This window comes from Macaca mulatta, chromosome 6 (assembly GCF_049350105.2).
Source record: "Macaca mulatta isolate MMU2019108-1 chromosome 6, T2T-MMU8v2.0, whole genome shotgun sequence".
NCBI lineage: Eukaryota > Metazoa > Chordata > Mammalia > Primates > Cercopithecidae > Macaca > Macaca mulatta.
This window is the reverse complement of record NC_133411.1, coordinates 101,001,166-101,028,187: the sequence shown is the minus strand read 5'-3', so window position 1 is coordinate 101,028,187 and position 27,022 is coordinate 101,001,166. Positions and strand designations below refer to the sequence as shown.

At 35.3% G+C, this 27,022-nt stretch overlaps 1 protein-coding gene across 3 annotated transcripts in view; it reads right to left on the bottom strand.

Annotated features, from left to right (window-relative positions):
• The window catches only part of SLF1 (SMC5-SMC6 complex localization factor 1), a 75,213-nt gene that overhangs the window by 36,245 nt on the left and 11,946 nt on the right, over positions 1 to 27,022 (bottom strand). For 2 of the 3 annotated variants that reach the window (XM_078004987.1, XM_001090273.5), the window contains 5 exons: positions 15,490 to 15,652; positions 9,298 to 9,441; positions 7,344 to 7,490; positions 5,774 to 5,923; positions 4,506 to 4,628 (listed from right to left, as the gene is read on the bottom strand). In XM_078004987.1, coding sequence (XP_077861113.1) covers positions 4,506 to 4,628; positions 5,774 to 5,923; positions 7,344 to 7,490; positions 9,298 to 9,441; positions 15,490 to 15,652 — 727 coding nt within the window. The remainder of the gene's footprint in view (positions 1 to 4,505; positions 4,629 to 5,773; positions 5,924 to 7,343; positions 7,491 to 9,297; positions 9,442 to 15,489; positions 15,653 to 27,022) is intronic. The other variant, XM_078004988.1, reaches the window with a different exon arrangement.

Sequence of the window (27,022 nt, the reverse complement as noted above, 5' to 3'; positions counted from 1 at the left end):
TACACCAATGTGCTCACATCTGGCAAAACTAAAGCACTCGATCCAAACTACACTATAGACACAACTATAGAAAAAAGTCTTTCCCTATGAAAACCAATTCACAAAATTTGAAGTGACTGTTACACCAGATACACAGATAGCAACATAACTACACAAGAAAGGTGAAAAAGCAAGAAAACATGGCACCTGTAAAGGAACACAGTAATTCTCCAGCAACAGATTCCACCAAAAAGGAAACCAATAAAATTCCTGAAAAAAAGTTAAAATGATGATATTAAAAAAAACTCAGTGAGATACAAAAGAACACAGATGAACAATACAAAGTAAGCAGGAAGATAATTCATGATCTCAATGAGAAATTCAACAAAGAGATAATCATAGAAAAGAACCAAATAGAAATCATGGAACTTAAGAATTCAATGAACGAAATAAAAAATATAACAGAGAACTTCAGCAATAGACTAGATAAAGCAAAAGAAACTATTTCTAAACATGAAGACAGGTCTTTTGAAATAACAGACAAAAAGAAAAAAGCCTAAATGACATATGGGAAACCATAAAGTAAAGAAATATTCCAATTTTGAGAGTTCCAGATGGAGAAGTGATGGGCAAAGGCATAGATAACCTATTTTAAAAACAATAGCTGAAAATGTCCCAAGTGTTGTAAGAGCTATTTCCAAATAGATTCAATCCTCAAAGGTCTCCAAGGCACATTACAGTCAAACTATCAAGTCAAAGACAAAGAAAGAATCCTAAAAACATCAAGAGAAAAAGCATAAAGTCACATATAAGGAAATCCCAATCAGGGTGACAACAGATTTCTCAGCAGAAGCCTTATAAGCCAGGAAAGAATAACATGACATGTTCATAGTATTGAAAGGAAAAAAACCAAAAACAACAACAACAACAAACCCAACTCAACAGGCAAGAATATTATACCCAGAAAACCTATCCTTCAAAAATAATGGAGAAATAAAGTCTTTCCCGGACAAGCAAAAACAGAGAATTCATTACTAACAGACCAACCACATAAGAAATGTTTAAACAAGTTCTACAATTGAAAGCAAACAGATGATATCTACCATCATGAAAACACAAGAAAGTATGAAACTCGCCGCAAAGCAAAAATACAAATAAGAGCCAAATGTTACCAATACAAAAAAACCACCCAACTGCAATGATAAACAATAAAAGAAGAAATGAAAAAAGGACTTACAAAACACAAAACAATTAACAAAATAACAGGAGTAAGTCCTCACCCATAATAACCTTGAATGTAGATGGATTAAAATCTCCACATAGAAGATATACACTGGCTGACTGGCTACATATATTTAAAAAGCAGTGTGTTGCCTATAAGAAACTCTCTCCACCTGTTAAAACACATAAAGACTGAAAGTGAAGAAGAACGGAAAAAGATATTCCACAAGAATGGAAACCAATGCGAGCAGGAGTAGCTATACTTACATCAGAAAAAGCTTTCTAAGTTAAAAACTGTAAAAAGAGATAAAGAAGGTCATTACATGCTGATAAAAAGATCAATTCCGCAAGAGGATATAACACTTCTAAATATCTATGCACCCAACTTGGAGCACCCAGATATATAAGGCAAATATTACTAGATCTAGAGGGAGACAGAGACTTCAACACAGTGACAGTTGGGGCTCTACTACCCCATTCTAAGCATTGGACAGATTATTGAAACAGAAAATCAAAAAACAAACATTGGATTTAAACTGCACTTTACAACAAATGAACCTAACAGACATTTAAAGAACATTTTATCTAACAGCTGTGGAATACACATTCTTCTCATTAGTATATGGGACATTCTTCAGGGTAGACATTAGGCCATAGAACAAGTCTCAAAAAATTTGAAAAGATTTGAAGTCATATCAAGTATCTTTCTCAGGCAACAATGGAATAAAACTAAAAATCAGTAAGAGAAACTTTGGAAACTGTACAAATACATGTAAATAAAATCACATGTTCCTAAATGACCACTGGGTCAATGAAGTAATTGAGAAGGAAATAAAACATTTCTTATAATAAATAAAAATGGAAACACAACATACCAAAACCTATAGAATACAGCAAAAGCAGTGCTAAAAGGGACATTTACAGAAAAAATGCCTGTATCTAAAAAGTAGAAAGATTTCAAATAATCAACCTAACAATGCACCTCAAGGAACAAGAACAGCAAGAACAAACCAAACCCCAAATTAGCAGAAGGAAATAATAAAGATCTATTATTATTTAGAGTAATTATAAATTAACAAATATTTATTAAAGATATATAATGTAATAAATTTTAATAAATAATAAAGAGTAGAATGAAACAAAATAGACTTAAAAATACAAAGGATCAATGAAACAAGTTAATTTTTTGAAAAGATAAACAAAATCAATAAGCCATTGGTAAGACTAACAAAGAAAAAAAAGAAAAAACCCCAAATAAATAAAATCAGAAGTGAAAAAGAACACATTACAATTGATATCAAAGAAACACAAAAGAATATTAGAGACCATTATGAACTATACACTAACAAATCAGAAAACTTAGGGGAAATAGATAAATTCCTGGACACATAAAACCTACCAAGATTCAATCAGGAAGAAACAGAAAACCTGAACAGACCAATGAGTAATGAGATTTAATCAGTAATAAAACTCTCCCAACAACAACAACAAAAAGCCCAGGACCAAAAGACTTCATTGCTGAACTCAACCAAATGTACAAAGAACTATCAACAGAAATTTTCAAACTGTTTCAGAAAATTGAAGGGTAGGGAATTCTTCCTAACTTATTCTACAAGGACACCATTATCCTGATACCAAAACCAGACGAAGACACAACACAAAAAGAAAACTACAGGGCAATATCCCAGAGAAACGCAGATGCAAAAATCCTTAACAAAATACTAGCAAACGAAATCTAACAACACAGCAAAAAGACAATACACTATAATCAAGTGGTATTTATCCCAAGGATGCAAGGATGGTTCAATGTATACAAATAAGTAAATTAACAAAGACAAAATGAAGGACAAAAACTATTTGATCATTTCAATATATGCAAAAAAGCATTTAATAAAATTTCTTCAACATCCCTTCATGATGAAAACTCTCAACCAACTAGGCACAGAAGCACTTCAACATAACAAAGGTCATACCTGACAAACCCATAGCTACCTTCTGTGAAATGGGAAAAACATGAAAGCCATTCCCCTAAGAACTGAAACTAGAAAAGAATGCCTACTTTTGCCACTTTTATTCAACATAATAACTGAAAGTCATCCTCACCAGAGCAATCAGGCAAGGAAAAGAAAGAAAAGGCATCCAAATTGAAAAAGAAGTAAAATTGTCCCTCTCTAGAGACGACATGATCTTATATGTAGAAAAACATGAAGACTTGAAAAAAAAATCACTTAAAACTGATAAATGAATTCAGTAAAGCTGTGAGATAAAAAGTTAACATTCAAAAATCAGTAGCATTTCTATATGCCAATAATGAACTAGGTATAAGTCAATCACGAAAGCAATCCCATTTACAAGAGCTCTAAAAATTATACAATACCTAGGAATATATTTAACCAAGGAGGTGAAAGATCTCTATAAGGAAAAAACTACAAAACACTGATAAAAGAAATTGACATGGACATAAACAAATGGAAAGACATTCCATGTTCATGAGTTTGAAGAATAAATATGGTTAAAATAACCACACTGCTCAAAGTAATCTACAAATTTAATGCAATCCCTATCAAAATATCAATGACATTCTTCTGTGAAACAGGAAAAACAATCCTAAAATTTGTAAACAACCACAAAAGACCTTAAATACCCAAAGCAATGCTGAGCAAGAAGGACCCTAAATATCCAAAGCAATGCTGAGCTGGAGGCACACACTACCTGACTTCAAAGTACACCACAAAGCTATAGTAACCCAAACAGCCTGGTACTAGTATAAAAACAGACATCTAGACCAGTGAAGAACAGAGAATCCAAAAATAAATCCACATATTTAAAGCAAACTGATTTTGGACAAGGTGCCAAGAACATTCACAGGGGAAAGGACAGTCTTCAATAAATGATGCTGGGAAAATCGGATAATCATAAGCAGAATGAAAACTAGACTGTTATCTCTTCACCATATACAAAAATCGACTCAAAATGAATTAAAGACTTCCAGGTAAAACCTGAAACTATAAATGTACTAGAAGAAAACACAGGGGAAACACTTCACAGCATTGGTCTAGGCAAAGATTTTACAGCCAAGACTTCAAACACATGACTTATCTGTGACATTATTGAGGTATAAATAGCACATAATTCAGCCTGTTTACTAAATGCCCAAATACATTACTGTATAATAGACTAGTAAACTAAGAAAATCATTTTAAGACATATTAAACATACTAATGAATCATATGTATATATGTATATATTTTGAATACACTACAGGACAGGATATTATACAAAATTTTTCATGTGCCAAGTTTTACCTGAGCTCTATATATGTGCTTCCTTAAGGCATTTTTTATTTCAACAACATCCACATCTGTCTTGATAGCCATGGCTTTTGATTCTTTGGCATATTCAGCAAAAATAGAATTCTTCATTTCTTTCTACATACAGCAAAGTAAAATGACTTTAGAAAATGTACTAAAGACAGTGTCAACATAGATATCACAAAGGACAATATAAGACGAAAACATTCATACCTTGTTAACAACAAAGATCCTCACAATCATATATCAAGATTACACAATGAAAGAAAAAGCTCAAAAAGCAAACATTTCAATTTGTAAAGAATTAACTGATATTTACATATGTACTTTCTTAAGGTACTTTTCACTTTATCCTGCTCCAAATCGTTCCTGGAACTGCTTTTTTGTTGTTGCCATGGTCATACAAAACAAAATTCATTACTTATTTATCATTTTCCTGAAATTCTTCTGAATATATGCATATATACATTACGTGGCATTTATTTATGTATTTAGGTATTTATTTTTGAGATGGGGTCTTACTCTTGTCACCCAGGCTGGAGTGCAGTGGTACAATCTTGGCTCACTGCAACCTCTGCCTCCGAGGCTCAAGTGATCCTCCCACCTCACCCTCCCAAGGACCTGGGACCACAGGCACCCACTACCATGCCAGCTAATTTTTTGTATTTTTGGTAGAGATGGGGTTTCACCATGTTGCCCAATCTGCTCTCACACTCCAGAGCTCAAGTAATCTGCCCCGTTGGCCTCCCAGAGCGCTAGGATTACAGGTGTGAGCCACCACATCCAGCCCAGGGTATGGTTTAGATTGTTAAAAAAAGTCATACTCTAGAGAAAATTTACCCAAGATGTATTCAATTTTAAAAACAAGATATCTCATTAAAAATGGTCTGTATTATACAAAAGAAAGAGCAAAACAAAAAATAAAATTTACATTGGAAAGTATTACCCAAATATACACACATGTAGTTTTAAAGATTTTTTCATTTTAAGAAATAGTCTTCTCCAGTTTCTTTTTCTTATTCATTACATTCAGGCAAAACAAAATTCACTGAATACCTTGATTATTAACTCAGATTTCTTTGTATATGCATGTACAAATACATTTACTGTGGACCAAAGTTAACTGGGATATTAACTATGCATATTACATCAGACTGACTTAAGATTTTTTCTTAAAACATGTAGTATTACATATCTTGATTATATTAGAGAACAGTCAAAAAATAAAAAAGAAAGCTATAGCTTAGCTTACAAAGCTTTACCTGATCTCTATTATATATGTGCCTTCTTAAGGTACTTTTAATTTTTTCATGTTCAACGTCTTTCTTGCAATTGCTTTCTTTTTCTTTCTTGCGTTTTCTCCTCAAAGTATAACTCCTTTGAACATCTTCATCTTTTTTCTTAATTTCCTTCTACATGTATTTAGACCACAATTAAATCTCAACATCAATGACATATGTTACAAAATCCAAATAAACTCACGAGTGACTTTCACACAAGTATACCACATTAAAAAATAAAGAAGTACGGCCGGGCACAGTGGCTCACGCCTGTAATCCCAGCACTTTGGGAAGCCAAGGCGGGCGGATCACCGAGGTCGGGAGTTAGAGACCAGCCTGACCAACATGGAGAAACCCCGTTTCTACTAAAAATACAAAATTAGCCAAGGGTGGTGGCATATGCCTGTAATCCCAGCTACTCGGAAGGCTGAGGCAGAATCACTTGAACCTGGAAGGTGCGGGTTGTGGTAAGCTGAGATTGCACCATTGCACTCCAGCCTGAGCAATTAGAGTGAAACTCCATCTCAAAAAAATAAAAATAAAAATAAAGAAGTATGTACAACAGAATCTCATCCATTGATGGAGTATGTGTACATTAGTAAAATATTTTGAAAAAAGTTGGAACTGCCCAGTACAGTTGAACATACACAGTCCTTATGACCCAGCAACTCCATTCCTAGGAATATACCAACTAAGCTAGAGAAATTACTAAACATGTATCCCAAGAGGTATACAAAATAATGTTCACATTATTCATAGCAGAATTGTTCATAATTGCAAAAACTTAACAATCAAACACATAAACCAATAAAAAGAAGCCCAAAGGCTTATCAACAGTAAAATGGATAAAAGATGTAATTGTGGCACAGTCAAACAGTAAAATTTTATATACACCAGCAAAAGAAGTCTATAATAACAAACTATAAAATGTTCATGAATAGACAAAGCTAAACCATATAGAGTTAGAGATACACACACAGCTGTTAAAATTATAATGAAAAATAAGAAAAGAATGAACACAAATTCTAAGACAAGGATTACTTCTAGGTAAGAGGAAGAAAGGGGATGTATTAGAAAATGATACAGCAGGTTGGGCGCAGTGGTTCATGCCTGTAATCCAAGCATTTTGGGAGGCCGAAGCACGCGGATTACAAGGTCAAGAGATCAAGACCATCCTGGCCAACATGGTGAAACCCTGTCTCTACTAAAAAAATTACAAAAATTAGCCAGGTGTGGGGGCGTGCACCTGTAGTCCCAGCTACGCGGGAGGCTGAGGCAGGAGAATTGCTTGAACCCATGAGGCAGAGGTTGCAGTGAGCTGAGATTTTGCCACCGCACTCCAGCATGGCGACACAGCAAGACTCCAACTCAAAAAAAGAAAAAAGAAAATGATATAGCAGGTCTTAGAAAACTGATAATGCTCTATTTCTTAATCTAGCTATTGGATACAGTAACTCATTTTTACACATTTTTTAAAAGCTGAAGAAAACTGTTCTATAAACACTATATATATTAAAAATAAATAAATTATTTTTAATTTAGAAAGTTGTACCTGATTTTCATATGTATGACTTCCAAAGGTATTTCTCATTTTAACAAATTTCAAATCTTTACTGGAACCACTGAATTTTTCTTTTTTGTGATGTTCACTCAAAATAGAACCAACATTAACATCTTCATCATGATTTTGCATTTCTTTCTGCATGTTTGTAAAAGCAATTTAGTTAAGACTGTGGATTAAATATAGCCTTAACGCAATCAACACAAGTCACAAAAGAAAAACCCATCCAGGAAAGTAGGTTTTGTAAAATATACATACAAGGTTAAATATAGTAAAGAGCCCTCTGAATTATGTAAGATAAAGCAGAACATAATTGTTTTCAGTTCATAAAGCTTTATAGTACACATATATGCTGCAGTTTACCTATGTGCTTAACTCAGATTAAGAAGTATTAAAAATCATGTTGTTTAATCATTATACCAAATAGCTATTTTTAAAAAAGGATATTTCTACTTGAATTTTACATACATAATTTGAGTCCTAAAAAGAACTCAAGAAGACATATATACAGTCATGCACTGCTTACCGATGGGGATATGTTTTGAGAAGTACATCGTTAGGTGATTTCATCACTGTGCGAACATCAGAGTCTACCTACACAAACCTAGATAGTATAGTCTACTACACACCTAGTCTATATGGTATGGCCTATTGCTCTTAAGTTATAAATCTTTACGACATGTTACAGTATTAAATGCTATAAGCAATTGCAACACAATGCTGAGTATTAGTGTATCTAAACATAGAAAGAGTAAGTAAAAATATGGTATTATAATCTTATGGGATCACTGTCATATATGGGGTCCGTTGTTGACCAAAACATCACTATGTGTACATGACTGTAGATGTATTTTAATAATTTCCATTTATCTTAAATGTCTATTTTATTTTTTGCCATGTTTATTCAAAACTAAATTTATTTTAATAACTCCATCATCATTTTACATTCCTCTCTATATGTAAAAATGCTATATACTGTGGTTTACAATGCATATTTCACAATAGGCACATCAACTCAAAAAAGCTTCTCATTAAAACATGCACATATAGTAAATTACAAGAAGTAGTCAGAAGTCACATAAATATCAATATACACTGGAAAAGTCAGAAAAAAATGCAAAAATATTTTAAGTTTGGAAAGTTTTAGCAAATCTTGCCATATCCAATTTCTTAAGGAACTACGCAATTTTAAAAGTTCCAAATTATTCCTAGAATTAGCTTTCAAAACTACTTGACAGATATGGTAAAAACAATTTATTTTGAATTTCTTACTAGTTATACATAAAACTTTTAGTTTAGACTAATAATTATCAAGTTAATAATTTGATAAATTCACCAAACAGACTGCTTCATAAAACACAATATGAAACTGAACATAACTGAACATTAGCTCTTCTAGAGCAGAACTAATAATGTCCTTTTTGTGGTTGCTACTGCTTTTTGAAAAGTTGTACTTGACAGCCACCATATATGCTTTCTTGAGGTACTTTTCATTGCTCCAAGTTCAAAGTCCTTCCTGTTTTATTGTTCTACAAGTTAATCAAACTAGAATTCATTTGTGTATTTTTAAATTTTATTCTATATAAATACTTGAATTTACATGAATTATAAATATATATTGTGCTCTCAGGTAAGAAAAATGCTTTATAAGACACACATGTTACCTAAACATATAGTTTTTAAGTAATTACCATGTGTTGAGAACACACTATATATAAGGAACTCTGTATATTTCCAGACGCGTACAAACATTACTTCATCAATAAGAGTTCCAAAGCAGAGACAGAGGACAATTTCCTAACATGTTCAAGTCATGGACTATCAACACATGGTTCAAACACCAGCCTTCTGATTCCAAAATCTGTTTTTTTCCACCATACTTTGCCTCTCAAACAATTCTGCAAGAAACATCAGCAATGTATGTTTTCCAGCCTATAAAGTTTACCTGGGTTCTATACATGGTCTCTTTTAAGGCACCTTTCATTTCAAGAAATCCTGCATCTTTCCTGAAATCTTTGTTTTTTTCTTCATTACTATGTTCAGTCCAAACAGAATTGGTTTGGGAATCTTCATCATTCTGAATTTCTTTCTGTATGTATGTAAAAATGGTTTAGGCAATCATCTAAGTGTATTTTCAATACTATGTACATTTTATGGTATTCAGCCTTAACTATATTTACATACTTTGTTAGTCAAACAAGTAGGTAAAATGCACCCTCTTAAATCAAAGTATATTAAACACTGATAAAAATCTTTCAGGGAAAAAATTCTTAGAGCAAAGATCCTGAATAATAAAGTGATTTCTGCATATCTCAAGAAAAGGTAATGCTTTGTTGATCTACTAACAAGTCATTTTTATGAACAACCAAGAACAAAAATATTTTATCTAGTCCCTGTTCAAGCTAAAGTTACAATCTAGATTTTACAAATCATCAATTATAGATAGACTTTTTCTTGTATTATTTTTCAGTTTTTTACTGGTAAGACTTCTCACTTGCAAGTATACCCCACACAGAGAGGAAAAGGTTACACAATACTTTTCCTCGAACAGCAATGAACAACAATTATCTTAACATAGCTCTATCTCAAACAAATTTCTCTTGTCAAGGAACCCAAACTGAATTCATAAATTAACTTCTAATAATTACTTTAAAATTTATTGCATATATACTTATACATATAATTCTGTAAGTTTAGTAATATAAACAGCTGGGAGTAAAAGTGAGTTCAAGACAGTTCCCAAAATGTACTTATAAGAGGCTGTTCAGGCTGGGCGCGGTGGCTCATGCCTGTAATCCCAGCACTTTGGGAGGCTGAGGCGGATGGATCACGAGGTCAGAAGACCAAGACCACCCTACCCAACATGGTGAAACCCTGTCTCTACTAAAAATAGAAAAATTAGCCGGCCGTGGTGGCGCGTGCCTGTAGTCCCAGCTACTAGGGAGGCTGAGGCAGGAGAATGGCTTGAACCCGGGAGGCGGAGGTTGCAATGAGCCAAGATCGTGCTTGAACCTGGGAGGTGCAGGCTGCAGTGAGCCGAGATCACACCACTGCACTCCAGCCTGGGTGACAGAGCGAGACTCCGTCTAAAAACAAAAAGAAAGGCTGTTTTCAGAGATTCACAATCTCTACCCAAAGAGACTGAAGAATCACAGTCTTCCTAGGGAACAATTATAAAAAACCAAAAATGTGTTAAGATCTATAACGTGATCTTTAGTTCCCTCTCACTCACACTTGGCTTCCTATGTTAAAATGAGGGCTGTCCTTTTAGCAGGCTGCAATCCTGAAACCACAGAAAAATCCCTGAGAACAGCTGACTGAATTTCTTTTTCAGAAACTCAGAAAGGTGAAACTGAAAAGTAAGAAAATAAAGACTTTTCTCCCTTCCTATTCCTGGGACCAAAGAATGTATCAACAGCAATTTCTGTTAAGGGCAACTTGCAGGTGGGGGGAAACGAGTTTCTGGCTTTAAATTTTACATGGTTGGCAATGGAAGGATAAATCCATAGGCTTAGGTCCTCAAAAAGTGTCCAGAATACAGGATGAATTAATCCCATATACATTCTCGTTACGGAGAATGCAAGGGAACATACCACTATCATCAGCAACAAGGCAAGAAATAAACTGTTTCTTAATCCTGAATATATTTACTTATGTGTCCATTTCAGATGCTACATATGAATCTGTAAATTAGGATTTATGACACTAGTACCCTATGTAAGTTTTTAAAAATCACAGTCTGATACAGAAGGTATAACATTTGAAAGTTTTGAAATTAAATAATCTATTTTCTATATAGCTAATGATCCACAAATATTTTTCTCTAAGCCACTAATACTTTGTCAATTGGTGACTCTTATGAAATATAAAGAAATTATTTAACTATAAATATTCATTTTTATTCCTTGTAAGTGTCTTAGTGTCAACTTATGTACTAGGCATTGGGTTAGGTGTTTGCCTCCTTTTATAATCTAGGAAAGCCAGTCCAAGACTAGTATATTTTATACAGGATAGTGCTATGCACTAAAGAATAACTAAAAGCCTGCTTAATCAGCTACTTATTCTATCATCTAGGAGTAGGGCAACACAGTTGTGGCAATGAGAGTTGGCTTTTGATTCTGATATTTGACTTAGTTTCCTATCTTTGGCTGGGTGCAATTGATATGCTCTGGTCTCCAGGTCTTATTCCAATATTCAGCCAAAGCATCTGTCACAAAACTTGAATGAACTGATTAGAGCAGATGCATAAGAAGAGACAGATAAGAAAGGGAATCCTTTGAGCGCCACTTGGTTCTTAACTTGTATTTATACCCTGTTGCTTAAATAGCATTTCATAATCCTATGACTAGATATTCGTTTATAGTATCGATTACGGCATTATTATTTTTTAACTACCTACAAAGAGACTGGAAATCCAATAATACTCAAAATGGGGAGACGAAAAGGATCTAGGAAAGGAAGATTTGAGGAAAGAAGCCTTAAAATTGATTAAGTGGTTGGCTTTAAGTTTCTGTTCTGAAACATGATGGCTGTGGGATCTTGGGCAAGTTACTTACCCTCATTTTACCTCAAAATTTATCCCAAACAGTAAATGGAGTCATAATACATACCACACATGAACATGAGGTTTAAATATAACTAAGCATGTAAAATGCTTAACATACTGCCTGACCCATAATAATCATTCAGTAACTATTACTCAAAGCAGTAATAGTAATAATTCTCACAACCACCAAAGCAATGCAGTATTAGCTTCTATACACAAAGGGAGAAACTAAGGGACACAATACATGACTTTCCTATGGTCACAGTACTACATTATAAATCTGGATCACAAATTAGTTGATCTGGCTCAAAAAGTCTATGCTGTTTCTGTTATTCCTAATATATTCCCATAAGACTGCTATAGTTCATTTTTCTTTCTTAAGTAGTCAAGGTAAGTTTTCAGTATTCCTAGGTAGCCTCTCATTTTTATGAAACTTTCCTTGGGCCAAACAATTGAGATATGTTAGCCATTTGTTCCTCTGTATTCCTGTAGCTTGTACAGTTTTACAAATGTGTGATTCATATGAATTGCAAGTAACAGTGTCCACGTTCTTCCTCCATCACTAAATAGTAAGCATCTCCAAGTGCGATATATGGTCTTATTCATTTTCATATCCCTAGTGCATTGCATAATGCCTGGTACAGCTATGGTCTTCAATAAATATCTATAAAGCTGAAATAAACAGATTTCTAATTCTGGTACTCAGAAGCTTTTCAAAAAGTATAAGAGGGTTAAACAAAACTTTTTTTAAAAAATGCTACTTTAAAAAAAAAGGGGGGCGGGGACAAGGTCTCACTCTGTTGCTCAGTTGCTCAGGCTGGAGTGCAGTGACACAATCATAGTGCTAACTGCAGCCTCAACATCCTGGACTAAAGCAATCCTGCCTCAGCTTTAGAGAAGCTAGAACTATAGATGTGTGTCACCACACCCAGCAGATTTTTTAAATTTTTTGTAGACATGGAGTCTTGATACGTTACAAACTCTTAACCTCAAGTGATCCTCCTGCCTCAGCCTCCCAAAGTGCCGGGATTACAGAACCACCACACCTGGCTTGTTACTATTAACTCACTCATTTTACATGGCAGCTCTTCTTGGATGACACTTCAAAATCCATCTAATGAGGACTGTAATATGATCTATATCGAAGAAATGAAAGACACTGAAATAAAGTTAACTTTCTAATTTCTCTTCTTCTGTGATCAGAAGTGATCACAATATGTCTTCCTTATTTGGACTGGTTATGAACTCCCAGCTGTTCAATTCAGAACTTATAAAACAATGTATTCTAAAACCAAATATAAGTTGGAGATTATCTGCTATTTTCATTGATATACTATTGCTGTCCCCCACTATTTCAGCAGCCGGATATGAATGTTGTTAGACTACTGCAAAATAAGATTATAGATAATGTGCAGTGTATGTTGCACTTTAAGCATTATTTTCCAAGCAAAAAAGAAAATTAATATATCTTTACTAATCTAGTTAAGAACAACTTTCGTACTGTTCATACTTAATACTACATGTAAACTATTCAGAGAGGTCTATCAGATAGTGTGCTTTTGGCTGCAAATAATAGAAAACCAACCCAAACTAACTTAAACAACTTGGAAATTAATTGCCACACAGAAGAGCAATGTGGTCTAATGGTAAAACAGGTTTCGGTGTTGTTTAATCCAGCAACTTAAGTAGCGCCAGGGTCTAGATTCTGTCTCTACACTCTGCTAACTACAGGGCTGGTTTCACCATAAAGCTAGTTCTTTTCATGGTTAACCAGTAGTATTTCAGGCTACATTCTTCTGTGTTCATATCTAGCAGGAGTCAGCCCGTCAGTGGCTTTCTTCTCATTATGAGAAAGCAACTTCCTAGAAGCTCTTACATACCTCTTTTCCTTACCCATTGATCAGAATTGGTTCACATGCTCATTCCTAACTAATGACTGTCAAGGACAATGAGATTATCTATAGTCCAAGCAGACCCATTCCTTGAACTAAGGTCAAATTTCCAACATACATTGCTGCTACTCATTAGGGAAAGGCAACTACATAATGATATATTGCACGTATTTTTGGAAGACTCAAACATCTTTCACAAATTCTCTATTAACAAATATTGAATGAGAACCCACGTGCCAAGCTCTTTGTGAGGTGATCGGAATATAAAAATGGAAAAGACAGACATGATGCCTGATGACAAGGAGCTTTTGGTCTACATGGGGAAACAGACATTAACCAAATAATCAGTCAATTACTTAACTGTAATTGTAGGGAGTACCAAGTTAAATAATGCTATGAGAACACATAGGTGAACTTCACTGAGTAAGGGGATCAAGGAGGCTTCCCTGTAGAGTAACACTGTAACAGGAACCTGAAAGATGAGTAGAAGGCAGGAAGACCCAGAGAGTGAAAGGTGTAGTGGAGAATAACTTTTCAGGAGGAGAAAATATCTTTCGAGAAGACACTGAGTTAGGAGTAGCTTAGCTTATTTAAGAAATTGGGAGGAGTTTTCATATAGCATAGTGAGCATAGATAAGAGTGAAGCAGGATACAATTGAAAAGAGAGAAATGACAGGAACCCTGTGGGAACTTGTAAGCCATATTAGAGATTCAGCACTTTGTCCGAAGAGCAATGGAAAGCCATTGAAGGGCTTTACGTAGATGAATGACAAGATCAACATTGTTTTAGAAACAGCATTTTGATTGCTCTTTCTGAATGAACTAGAATACACTAAAGGAAAAGGAAAGAGTAACTAGGAAATTAGAGTAAAAAGGCAGTTACAGGAAGAATAATCATAAGCCTATTCCAGGAGTGCTGAGGAAAGATGATAAACTCAGTATGATGTTAGTACAGAAGTGCAGAGGAAACATGGTAAATTCAGTATGATGTTAGTACAGAAGGAGAGAAGTAGCTTGATTCAAGAAAAATTTGAGATAAAATCAGTAAGATTTAGTAAGTTGACAGATGTGAGGAGTAAGGGAGAGAAAGATTTTAAGGGTAATTCCCAGACCTCTGACATAAAGTATTAGATAAAACATAATGGTATCTACAAGATGGGAAACAATGAAGATGATTTTTTCCTATATCAAGGTCGTTTTTGGACATACTAAGGGTTCTCTTCTACCCTGAGTGCTCTTAAAATTCTTGTTTGCATATCTCCTGGACAGTTTCTTCTAGGGTTTGATGCCCATTCAAACAACTTGAGGAGCATTATCCACACCAAGTAAGGAGGAGGATGTAGGGGAATAGGACAGGACAGTTATTTCTAAACCCTTAGAAATAGCTCTCTCTTTTCCAAAGGAAAAATAACCCCCAAATTCTCATACAATACTATATAATACTATATATTCTACTATTTTATTTATACTGACATTAAAATACTTAATGTTAAACAAGTAAGCTTCTTTCAAATCTATAGGAAGTATTCATGAATATTTAAGTAATTGAGAGCCATTGACATTAAAAAGTATCATTTAAATTACTATCAATATATTTTCAAAATTTAGAACACAACTTTAATATATATTTTACTATATTGATATTTTATAAAATGAATGCACGAAACAAAATAAAATGTTTACTATTTATTTTACTTACCTCTAAAAGAAAATCCCCTAGATACTGAATTGGATAAAATGGAGCCTTAAAGTTATCTTTTTCTTTCTCAGCTTTAATTCTTGCATTACTGGCAATCACATGAGTTATTCCACTTGGTGAACTTTTTGGTAAAATAACATTTGCCTTTCCAGCCTCCAAAACTCTAAATAAAAATGTAAATGGTATAAAAGTATTAGAAAATTTGAGTTTATTTAGTCAAATTATCTAAATTAATTATTTCTTAGGAGTATGAATGAACTTTTCTAATAGGGACTAATTTCTTTGGGCAATTGAGGATCACAGAGAATACTGCAGTAATTTCTTAAATTATAAATTGTTCAGAGCAGATATTTAAGAAGTCATAGTAGTCTTTCTACCCATCCATTTCTTGATAAAGGAAAGGCTTTTAGGGATCAAGAATATTAAAGTATTCCCTAAGGAAAAGTCATGTCAATAAACCAAAAGAATAATGAAAGAAGTCTAAGAAAGCAGCTATTCTCAAAGGTAATGTACTCCCAAGAAAGTAATTCTGGACCACAAAATATGGAACCAGTTGCAAACACTCCTAAAAAGTGAGCTTTCAAAAAATTTTAGCCTTGAACTACTTAAAAAAAAAAATTAGCCTTGATCTATGTTAAGAAATACATTTTACAAAATAAAAAAACAAAATTAGAAAAAAACAAACTAAAAAATACATTTTACATTTAGACTAAAAAGACACACACAAGGAGAGACATACATCACAAAAATTTCATGAAGTTCTGCTTTTCTGCTTAGGCTTCAGAAAGCCACAAGAGAGGCTACCACCTAACAATAAGAAAAAGTCAAATAATCTACAAAATCCTAACTTTTATTGACCCCATCAGAAAACCAAGGTAACAAGTCAACCTAGTAATGTGATTTCTGAAGAGGGATAAGCTCTTTTATGAAGAGACTGGACACCCAAACTATTTCACTTTTGGCAGATCAAAGGAGCAACACATCTCTCATAAAAACATGTAAAAATTAAGTAGTTTACAAAATTTAGGGGCAACTATAGCTAGCATCACAGTTCAGAAAACTCAAAGTCCGTGACATAAGGGAAACTTGTCCTCGCTAGCAAGCTCTTTGCCACATGACTCCATTAAATGCTCATGAAAAAGACTGAGGGCAGGTGAGAAATGCAGGGAGCTCTCCTTGACAGCATAAGCAGGCCAGTGGTGACTGGCTGCCATTAACGGATAGATATAAAACCAGGCCCACTTCTCCAGACCGTTCTCTCATACAAAGCAAAAGCCTTAAGTCACCTGGGTAAGAAAAGACAGTCTTGCCCTTGGACCTAGGAAAAGATGCACTTCTTCTCTTGGAGGGGTAGAAATAAAACTTACCTGCCCTTAGGGAAGGGTTAGGAAAATCTGCTGCTGCCCAGCCGGGGAAAAATACCCACTGTTTCTGGATGAGGGATAGAAGCAAAAAACATCTTCCCTGAAGGAGCAGCAGTAATTTCACTTAGGTCCCAGATCTTGTATCAATACACAGCAGAGATCTAATACTGGAGGAGAGGCTGGAAACCCTCTTGCCCAGGCCACAGCCTATATGTACAAGGCAGAATTTAGCTGCCACGGAAGGCTGATACACAAACGCTGAGAAAGACCCAAACCCAGCGACCAATGGTACAGAAAATGCTTAAGGGTGAAATCTGTCTAGCAAAACTGGGAATATATCTACCCACACCCTCGATCTGAAGCTGAGTAACAACAGAGAAACAAAGAGTATGAAAAGAGACACCTTCTATGACCTAGTAGTTCAAGGATTGCTGAAAGCTAGGGCAGAGCAAGAATAGTGATGAGAAACCCTCCAGCATTCCAGTCCAGTCCCCATAATAAGCACAAAGAAAGTGGAGCCCACTGCTGTAAGCTGAAGTGATGCACTGATGGTGATTATAGAATTAACAATACTCAAATTCAGCTGTCTTGTCGTTTTCTGCTGCTATAACAGAATACTGAAGACTTGGCAATTTGTAAGAAAAATAAGTTTTAATTCTTGGACTTTCAGAAACTCTAAGAGCATCTGATGAGGACTTTCCTGCTGCATCATCCCATGGAGATAAGCAGAAGAGCAAGAGAGACCATGTAGGAGCTTACTTTTATAACTAAGCCAGTGCCATGATAATGGCATTAATTCCTTATTAAAGGCACCACCTTCCAATACTGTCACAATGGAAATTAAATTTCAACATGAGCTTTGGCGGGGCGGGGAGGGGGGAAGGCAACAACATTCACCATAGCACTAGCTCAATAACTGACAAGATTAACTCAATCACCCATACTAACGACCTTATAGAAGAGGTGGGCCTACTTTTTAGATATAAATATTATTCACATCAGCCTCTATCAATATTCTTGTACATATGATATCTGGCATGCAATAAAAAATACTCAACATACAAAACAGGCAAGAAGAAAACCAAACCACTGTCAAGAGAAAGGAATCAACAATATACACTGAAATATGACCCACATGTTGAAATTATCAGAAAACAACTTTAACATAACTATGACTGATGTGTTAAAGGAACTAATGGAAAAAGTGGACAACGTACTTGAAGAAATGAGGAATTCATTGGAGAGTTCAATGGAAACGGTAGAAATAAAAGGCATTATATCAAAGAATTTCTTTGACAAGCTCATCTGCAGACTGAACACAACTGAAAAAGGAATCACTGAATTTTAAGATTGGTCCATAGAATTATCCCAACTAAAACATTTTTTTAAAAAAGAATAAATCATGCAATAGCTATTGAAAATAATCAAATAGTTTAAAAAGCATGCAATGGAGTTCCAGAAGAACAACATGAAGGAAGAAATATTTAAAAAGATAATGGCTGGAGAGTATCATATTTAATAAAAAACCAAAAAACTCCACATACACAAGTTCAGCGATCCTCAAGCAAAATAAATCAATAAAATACACAAACACAAGCACTGTACTACACATCATAATCAAACTAGTAAAAACCAATGGCTAGGAGAAAATCTTGAAGAAAACCAGGGAAGACAAAATGAAACAAAGAGAAGAAAAGAATGACAGCTGACTTCTCATCAGAACTATGTAAGCCAGAAGAAAATGGAACAGAATCTTTATAATTATGAATTAAAATGCAAAAATTGTCGATCCATAATTCTATATGCAGTGAAAATATCTTCCAAAATTAAACACCTTCTCAATTAAAAAATGAGATAAATCATTCCCAGCACACTTACATTATAAGAACTGTTAAAAGGAGTTCTTTAGGCAAAAAAAAGTGTGATACCAGAGGAAAATCTGGAGCTACACAAAGAAACTAATAATGCCAGGAAATGGTAAAAATGAAGTCAAATATTGAACATATATTTCATTAAAATCATCTTAAAAGTAAATGACTAGCAAAAGTAAAATATTACCAATGTATTTGGAAGTTTATAATACAAAAAAGTCAACAATAGAAAAAAGGATAAGAAGAACAAATGGAAATACAGTTGACTCGTGAACAACACAGGTCCACAAAAGTTACACACCAAGTGTGTCTGCCTCTCCTGCCTCCCCTTCCACCTCTTTTGCCTCTGATACCCTTGAGACAGGAAAACCAACCCTTCCTACTACTCAGCCTACTCAGCATGAAGGCAACAAGGATGAAGACATTTATGATGATCCACTTTCACTTAATGAATAGTAAATATATTTTCTCTCCCTTATGATTTTCTTATACATATAACAAAAGTTATGTTAACTGTTTATGTCATCAGTAAGGCTTCCAGTCAACAGCAGGCTATTAGTAGTTACGTTTTTGGGGAGTCAAGTTATACATGAATTTTCAACTGCATAGGGGGTCAGCACTCTAATCCCACACTGTTCAACTGTATATTGTTTTAGGGTTTCTGCACTACATGCAAAAAGATACTATTTGACATGTGACTATGAACAGTTAAAGATGGACACTGTATATACTAGAGCAACCATTAAATAAAGAGATCTAATACAGACATTAAAGGAAACCATTAAAAACACTCAACTAGTGGAAAAGAAGTCAAGGAAAAAGGGAAAGCAGAATAAATAAATGATGGGATGGCTGGGTGCACGGGCTCACGCCTGTAATCTCAGCATTTGGGAGGCCAAGGCAGCCAAATCACCTGGTCTCAGAACTTCGAGACCAGCCTGGCCAACATGGTGAAACCCCATCTCCAATAAAAACACAAAAATTAGTCGGGCATGGTGATGTGCACCTGTTATCCCAGTTATTCGGGAGGCTGAGGCAGGAGAATCATTTGAACTCGGGAGGTAGAGGTTGCAGTGAGCCAAGATAGAGCCACTGCACTCCAGCCTGAGCGACAGAGTCAAACTCCATCCAAAAAAAAAAAGAAGAAGAAGAAGAAAATAAGGGCAGATGAGAAGAAAATAACCAGCAAGGTACTAGATTTAATTCAATTTGTTAATTAAATGTACATGTCCTCAACAGTGCAATTAAAGGCAGAAATCATCAAATTACATTTTTAAGACACAACTCTAGAATGTCTACAAGAAACCCATTTTAAGTGAAAGAATATAAAATGATGTACATGCTGATGTTTCTTAAAGGAGCACTAAAGTGGCTATCTTAGTATTAGACAAATCCAATTAATATCAAGCCTGGGATACCTGCATAAACCACAGAACTTCATAAAAACAGTGAAAGGGCAAAAGCAAACGGTCTCACTTTGACCCATCACACCTCTCCCTTACCCAAGTTGGCACAGTGCCACAGAGAAAGGATCCTCCAGGGCTCATGGTTACTACTGTAGGCAAAGAGAACTGGAGGCGGGCATCGTGCTTTTATAGAATTCTGAGATAACAATTCAGGAAGTCCACTCGGGTATCACTTCAAAGGGAGGACAAGGGGTAATGGCACAGCTAGACAACCTGGGGTCAGATAGAAACAAAACAAGGAGGTAGAGCTCACAAAAACCAGTGCACAAATCTTGGTGGTAGCGCAACATACCTGCCATTAATGGCACCAAACCAGAAGTATCAGTCAACAGCATAGCACCTGCAAAGCTATTGTGGGATGTTCTACCTGGCGCAAATCCCTAGACGGGCAGCCTCCAGGCCCAGCCTCAAACCCTACCCCATGGTCTCACCCAGGGCGTGAGACACTCACCACACCACCAATATAAGAAACCAGGGGCTAGTTATGCCACAACTGGGAATTTCAACAGCACTTTGCGCAGCCTCAACATTCATGCCAAGATTCTTCTTAGGAAGGGAAAGGACCACGACATTGCATTTCAGCAGAGTGGGGACTAGTTCTGCCATATGTGGGAGTTTAAACAGCATTCAGTACAGCCTTAACACACATCCAAAGACTCCATTCAGGGAAGGAGATGCCAACCACAGTGTATTTCAGTGAAGTAGAGAGGCTAGTTCTGCCATACTCAGAACTCTGAACAGTGCTCAGCTCAGCTTCAAAGCCCACCTCAAGACCCCACCAAGGCTGTGAGGCAAACCCCAGTTGTAATTTGTACTAAGCATAGCAGTTAGGCCCATCCATCTTAAGCAGCAATTCTACTTAATCTTGGAGTACAATCTGCAACCTTGTCCAACTGCAGATCTCAAATATTGGTATACCTAGCCAGGGAATACACCCTGACCCTGGCCCAACTGAAGGCAACTGCAGTGCCTAGCCTGCAGCTCTGCCTGATTGCAGAGCTCAGCCAGTGGTTTTGCCTAACAGCAGAGCCCAGCCAGTACAGTCTCCTCTCCAAAATCAATGCAAAGGTAGCAGCCCAGCCATACAGAGTACCAGAAAGCAAGCTCTACCTGCTTGGAGTCATCACCAGCCCATACAGAATCACAAGCAGTGATCTCCCAGTGATCACTAAACAGTGAAATTATATCCCTGCCAAGGAACACCTGTAAAAGCTGGACAAGGTGGCTGTCTCCACAAATGAAGAGACCAATGCAAAAACTCAAAGATTACAAAGAATCAGGGCACCTCCAAAGAAATTAACAAAGCTCCAACAAAGGACTCTAAAGGAATGGAGATCTATAGATCTACAGAAAGATAGACAAAGAATAATCCCTTTAAAGAAGTTCAGGCCAGGCTTAGTGGCCTATGCCTGTAATCCAGCACTTTGGGAGGCCAAGGCAGGTGGACCACTTAAGGTCAGCAGTTTAAGACCAACCTGGCCAACACGGCAAAACTCCATCTTTGCTAAAATACAAAAAAAATTAGCCAGGCGTGGTGGCCGGTGCCTGTAATCCCAGCTACTCAGGAGGCTGAGGCAGGGGATTTGCTTGAACCCAGGAGAAGAAGGTTGCAGTGAGCCAAGATTGTGCCACTGCACTCCCGCCTGGGTGACAGGGTGAGGTTCCATCTCAAAAAAAAAAAATCAGTAAAATACAAGAACATACAGATTAAAAACTAAAATATGGAAAACAATACATGTACAAGAAGTCTGACAAAGAAATAAAAAGAATAAACAAAAACAAAACAGAAATTCTGGAGATGAAGAATATAATTACTAAAGTGAAAAATGCAACAGAAGGCTTCAACAACAGCAGGCTTAATCAAACAGAGGAAAGAATCAGTGAGTTCAAATAATTTTCCAGTCAGCAAAGCAAAAAAACCCAAAAGGATGAAGTCAATGGGAATTATGAGACCTAATAACTGCATAAAATTAGGTCAGCAGAAGATAGAGCAAAAGAACCAGAAAGCATGTTTATGGAAATAATGGCTGAAAACTTCTGAAATCTGGGAAAAGATGGCCACATCCAGGGACAAGAAGCATAGTGGTTTCTAATCAAATTTAACCCGAAGGAGTATACCAAGGTATATAGTAATCAAATTATCAAAAATCAAAGACAAAAAAAAATTATGAAAGCAGTAGTAGATAAGAAACATATCACACACAAGAGTCTGAACATAATTACCAGTGGATGTGAAAGCAGAAACACTTCAAGTCAGGAAAGAGTCCCATGATACACTCAAAGTGATAAAGGAAAAAAACTGCCAATACCTTACTTACCTGGCTAAACTGTTCTTTGGAAATAACAGAGAAATTAAAAATTTCCCAAACAAAAAGTAAAGTAGTTTATCATGACAAGGCCTGACTGATATGAATTATGAAAGAAAGTTCTTTAAGTTATATCAAAAGGCCACGAATCAATAACATAAAACATACAAAAGTATAAAACTTAACAATCTAAGTAATGTAGAATCATATTCACAATATTCTGGACTAAAATAGTGGTGTGTGAAGCAATTTTATCTCTAGTGCAGTGGTTAATAGACAAATCTATCAAAACAACCATAGCTACAATCGTCAGGGGATACAAATTAGAAAATAATATAAATTTTGACATCAAAACACAAAATGGGGGAGAGTAAACATGTAGAATTATTATATGCTACCAAAGTTATCAGTTTAACATAGTGTGTTATAAGAATAAAATGTTTTATATAACTACATGGTAACCACAAAGGAAAATCTCTACTAGACACACAAAACATAAGCAGAAGGGAATCAATGCAAACCACTACAGAAAACCATCAAACCAAAATGGAAGACAGAAACATACAAAGAAACATAGTATATACAAATAAACTGGAAAACAAACTACAAAATGGCAGTAGTTAAGTCCTTACCCACTGATAATTACCCCAAACATAAATGGATTAACTTCTCCAAACAAAAGATATAGACAGGTTGAATAGATTGAAAAAGCAAAAAAAAAAAAAAAAAAAAAAAAGCCAACTATGTGCTGCCTACAGGAGACTAACTTCACCTCTAAGGACACACAGAGTGAAAATGAAGGGATGGAAAAGGATACTCCATGTAAATGAAAACCAAAAGAGCAGGACTAGCTACACTCCTATAAGACAAAATAGAATTTACATTGAAAAACTGTAAACATTGGCCGGGTGCGGTGGCTGAAGACTATAATCCCAGCACTTTGGGAGGCCGAGATGGGCGGATCACGAGGTCAGGAGATCGAGGCCATCCTGGCTAACACGATGAAACCCCGTCTCTACTAAAAAATACAAAAAACTAGCCGGGCGAGGTGGTGGGCGCCTGTAGTCTCAGCTACTCGGGAGGCTGAGGCAGGAGCATAGCGTAAACCCGGGAGGCGGAGCTTGCAGTGAGCTAAGATCTGGCCACTGCACTCCAGCCTGGGTGACAGAGCAAGTCTCTGTCTCAAAAATAAAAAGAAAAAAAAAAAAAGAAAAACTGTAAACTTTATACCTGAAACTGCAAAACTATTAGAAAAAAACACAGGGGATAAACTATAGGACATTGGTCTGGGCAATAATTTTTGGATTTGACTCCAAAAGTTTAGCCAACAAAAATGAAAACAGAAAAGTGAGGTTACATAAAATTAAAAAGCTTCTGCACAGCAAAGGAAACATTTAACAGAATGAAGAGGCAATCTGTGGAATGGGAGATTATATTTTAAAGCCATACATGTAAAACAGGGTTAATATCCAAATACAAGGAACTCAACTCAATAACAAGAAAACAACCTGATTAAAAATGGGCAAAGGATCTGAATAGACACTTCTCATAACAAGATAAACAAATGGCCAACAGATAAATTTTTAAATGCTCTATATCACTAATCATTAGGAAAATGAAAATTATATCTCAGTTCTCTCAGAATGGTTATTATCAAAAAGATGATTATTAGTGAAGATATAGAGAAAAGGGAGCCCTGGTATTCCCTAGTTGTTGGGAATGGAAATTAAAACAGCCATTATGGAAAACAGCATAAATGATCCTCAAAAAACTAAAAACAGAGTTACCATATAATCCAGCAATCCTACATTTGTATATATACCAAAAGGATCTGAAACCAGTATGTTAAAGAGCTATCTGCACTCCCATATTTACTGCAGCATTATTCACAACAGTCAAGTTATAAAACCAACCTAAAGTGTATATAAATGGATGAATAAAAAATATAGTATATATACACAATAGAATACTATACACACTTTAGAAAGAGAAATTATATCATCTGCAACAACATGGATGAACTGGAGGACATTATGCTAAGTGAACAATCCCAGCACAGAAAGACAAATACTATTTTTAACTTATATGTGAAAGTCTAAAAAAAATTAGATTTATAGAACCTAAAAAAGTTGAACACATAGGTGCAGACAGCAGAATGGTGGTTACCAAAGGCTGGAGGTGGGGGAATGGGAAATGTTGGTCAAAGGACACAATGACAAGTATTTGAGGTAATAGAAAATATAAACAAAAATTACAAAATCAGGGCCATTGACAAAATACATATGCAACTGATAACAGGACTTCAATATATGTAAAGCAAAAGCTGATAGGACTAACAGAAGTAATGACTAATCCAAAATTACAGTTAGAAAATTAAGTTATTTTATCAGTAATTGGGAATTAAATAATAAACTTGTAAGTAATCAATGGGTCAAAGAAGAAACAAAAACGAAAATTTAAAAATACTCTGAACTTAATAAAAAAGCAAACACGATTAATACAAATTTGTGTGATGTAGATAAAGCAATGTTTGGCGGCAACTAACAGAAAAATAGGTCTAAAATCAGTGATCCAAGTTTTTACCTCAAAAACAAAAAACCAACCAAAGCAAATTAAGCCTAAAGCAAGGATGGAAATAATAAAACCAAGGACAGAAATCAATGAAATAAGAAATAACAGAGAAAATTAATTAAACCAAAATGAGTATTGAAATTTCACTTCCAATTGCTGTTTGCTAGTACATAAGAATGCAATTAAATTTTATACAGTGATCTGCTGTCTTTTGATCTCGCTAAATTCACTAGTTCTAGTATCTTGGTTAAATTTTTTAGTATACAACCATGTCTTTGGAAATAAAGACAATTATTTTTATTTCTTTGCAATTTTATGCCTCATTTCTTTTTCTGGCTTATTGCAATGGCTAGTACATCTAGTAAAGTCTAAACAGAAACTGTAAGATTCAGCATCCTTGCCTTGTTACCAATCATAAGGAAAAACATCTTTCACCATTAAACATGACATTAAGTTTAGATATTTACATAGATTTCATTTATCAGGTTTAGGATACAAAAATCATTTTAAAAAACTTGCAGACAGAATCAGAAAACTATTAAAAATGAACCAGAAAAAAATACACCATGATGAAGTAGTTTATCTCAAGAATACAAGTTTGGTTTAGCATTTAAGAATCAATCAAGTGGCCGGGCACAGTGGCTCACGCCTGTAATCCCAGCACTTTGGGAGGCAGAGGTGGGTGGATCAAGAGGTCAGGAAATCGAGACCATCCTGGCTAACACGGTGAAACCCCGTTTCTACTAAAAAATACAAAAAATAAGCCGGGCATGGTGGCGGGTGCCTGTAGTCCCAGCTACTCAGGACGCTGAGGCAGGAGAATGGCCCGGGAGGTAGAGCTTGCAGTGAGCTGAGATTGCATTACTGCACTCCAGCCTGGGCGACACAGCGAGATTCCGTCTCAAAATAGATAAATAAATAAATAAATAAATACACAAATAAGAATCAATCAAGTATAATTCAACACATTAAGAAAATAAAGAAGAAAAGCAAATTATCTCAAAAGACACAGATAAAAAGTTTAAGAGCAATCTATAATAGCACCCCAAAACACAAAATACCTAGGAATAAATTTAATAAAATATGTGCAAGATTTATATAATGAGAACTATAAGACATTAAAGAATAAGTGGAGAGATACATAGCTCACTAATAGGAAGACTCAATATTTTTAAGATTTGACCTATAAAATACAATCCCAATCAAAATACCAGTTTGCATTTTCACAGAAACTGACAGTGATTATAAAAATGTCTATGGAAATACAAAGAATCCAGATTCACTAAAACAACTTTTAAAAAGATTAAGAAACTCATAGTACCTAATTTCAAGACTCACTATAAAGATACAGTAATCAAAACAGTGTAGTGTTGGTAAGTTAGATATAGAGATCACTGGAACCAAACAGGAAGTCCAGAAATAGACCACACATACATAGTCAACTGATTTTCAGTAATAGTGCCAAAATAACTGCAGAGCAACTGGAACTCTCATACACCACTACTGGGAATATAAAATGGTACTACTTTGAAAAATAGTTCATAGCTCTCTGCAGCCTCCAACTCCTGGGCTCTAGGCTATCTTCCCACCTCAGCCTCCCAAGTGGCTAGGACTAGGACATGCATCACCAAGCCTGGCTAATTTGCCAAAAAAAAAAAAAAAGAAAAAAAAATTTTTTTGTACAGACAGTGTCTCGCCATGTTGCCCTGGCTGATCTAAGACTCTGGGGTCAAGTAATCTCCTCTTGTCTTGGCCTCCCAAAGTGCTAGGATTACAGACCTGAGTCACTATGCCTGGCCAGTTTGGCATTTTCTTATAAGGTTACACACACAATTGCCATCTAAAATAGCATAAATTCATTCTGAGATATTTCCCAGAAGAACTAAAAACATGTCTACATGAATACTTGTACCCAAATGTTCATAGCAGCTCAATTTATATTAGCAAAGACAAAA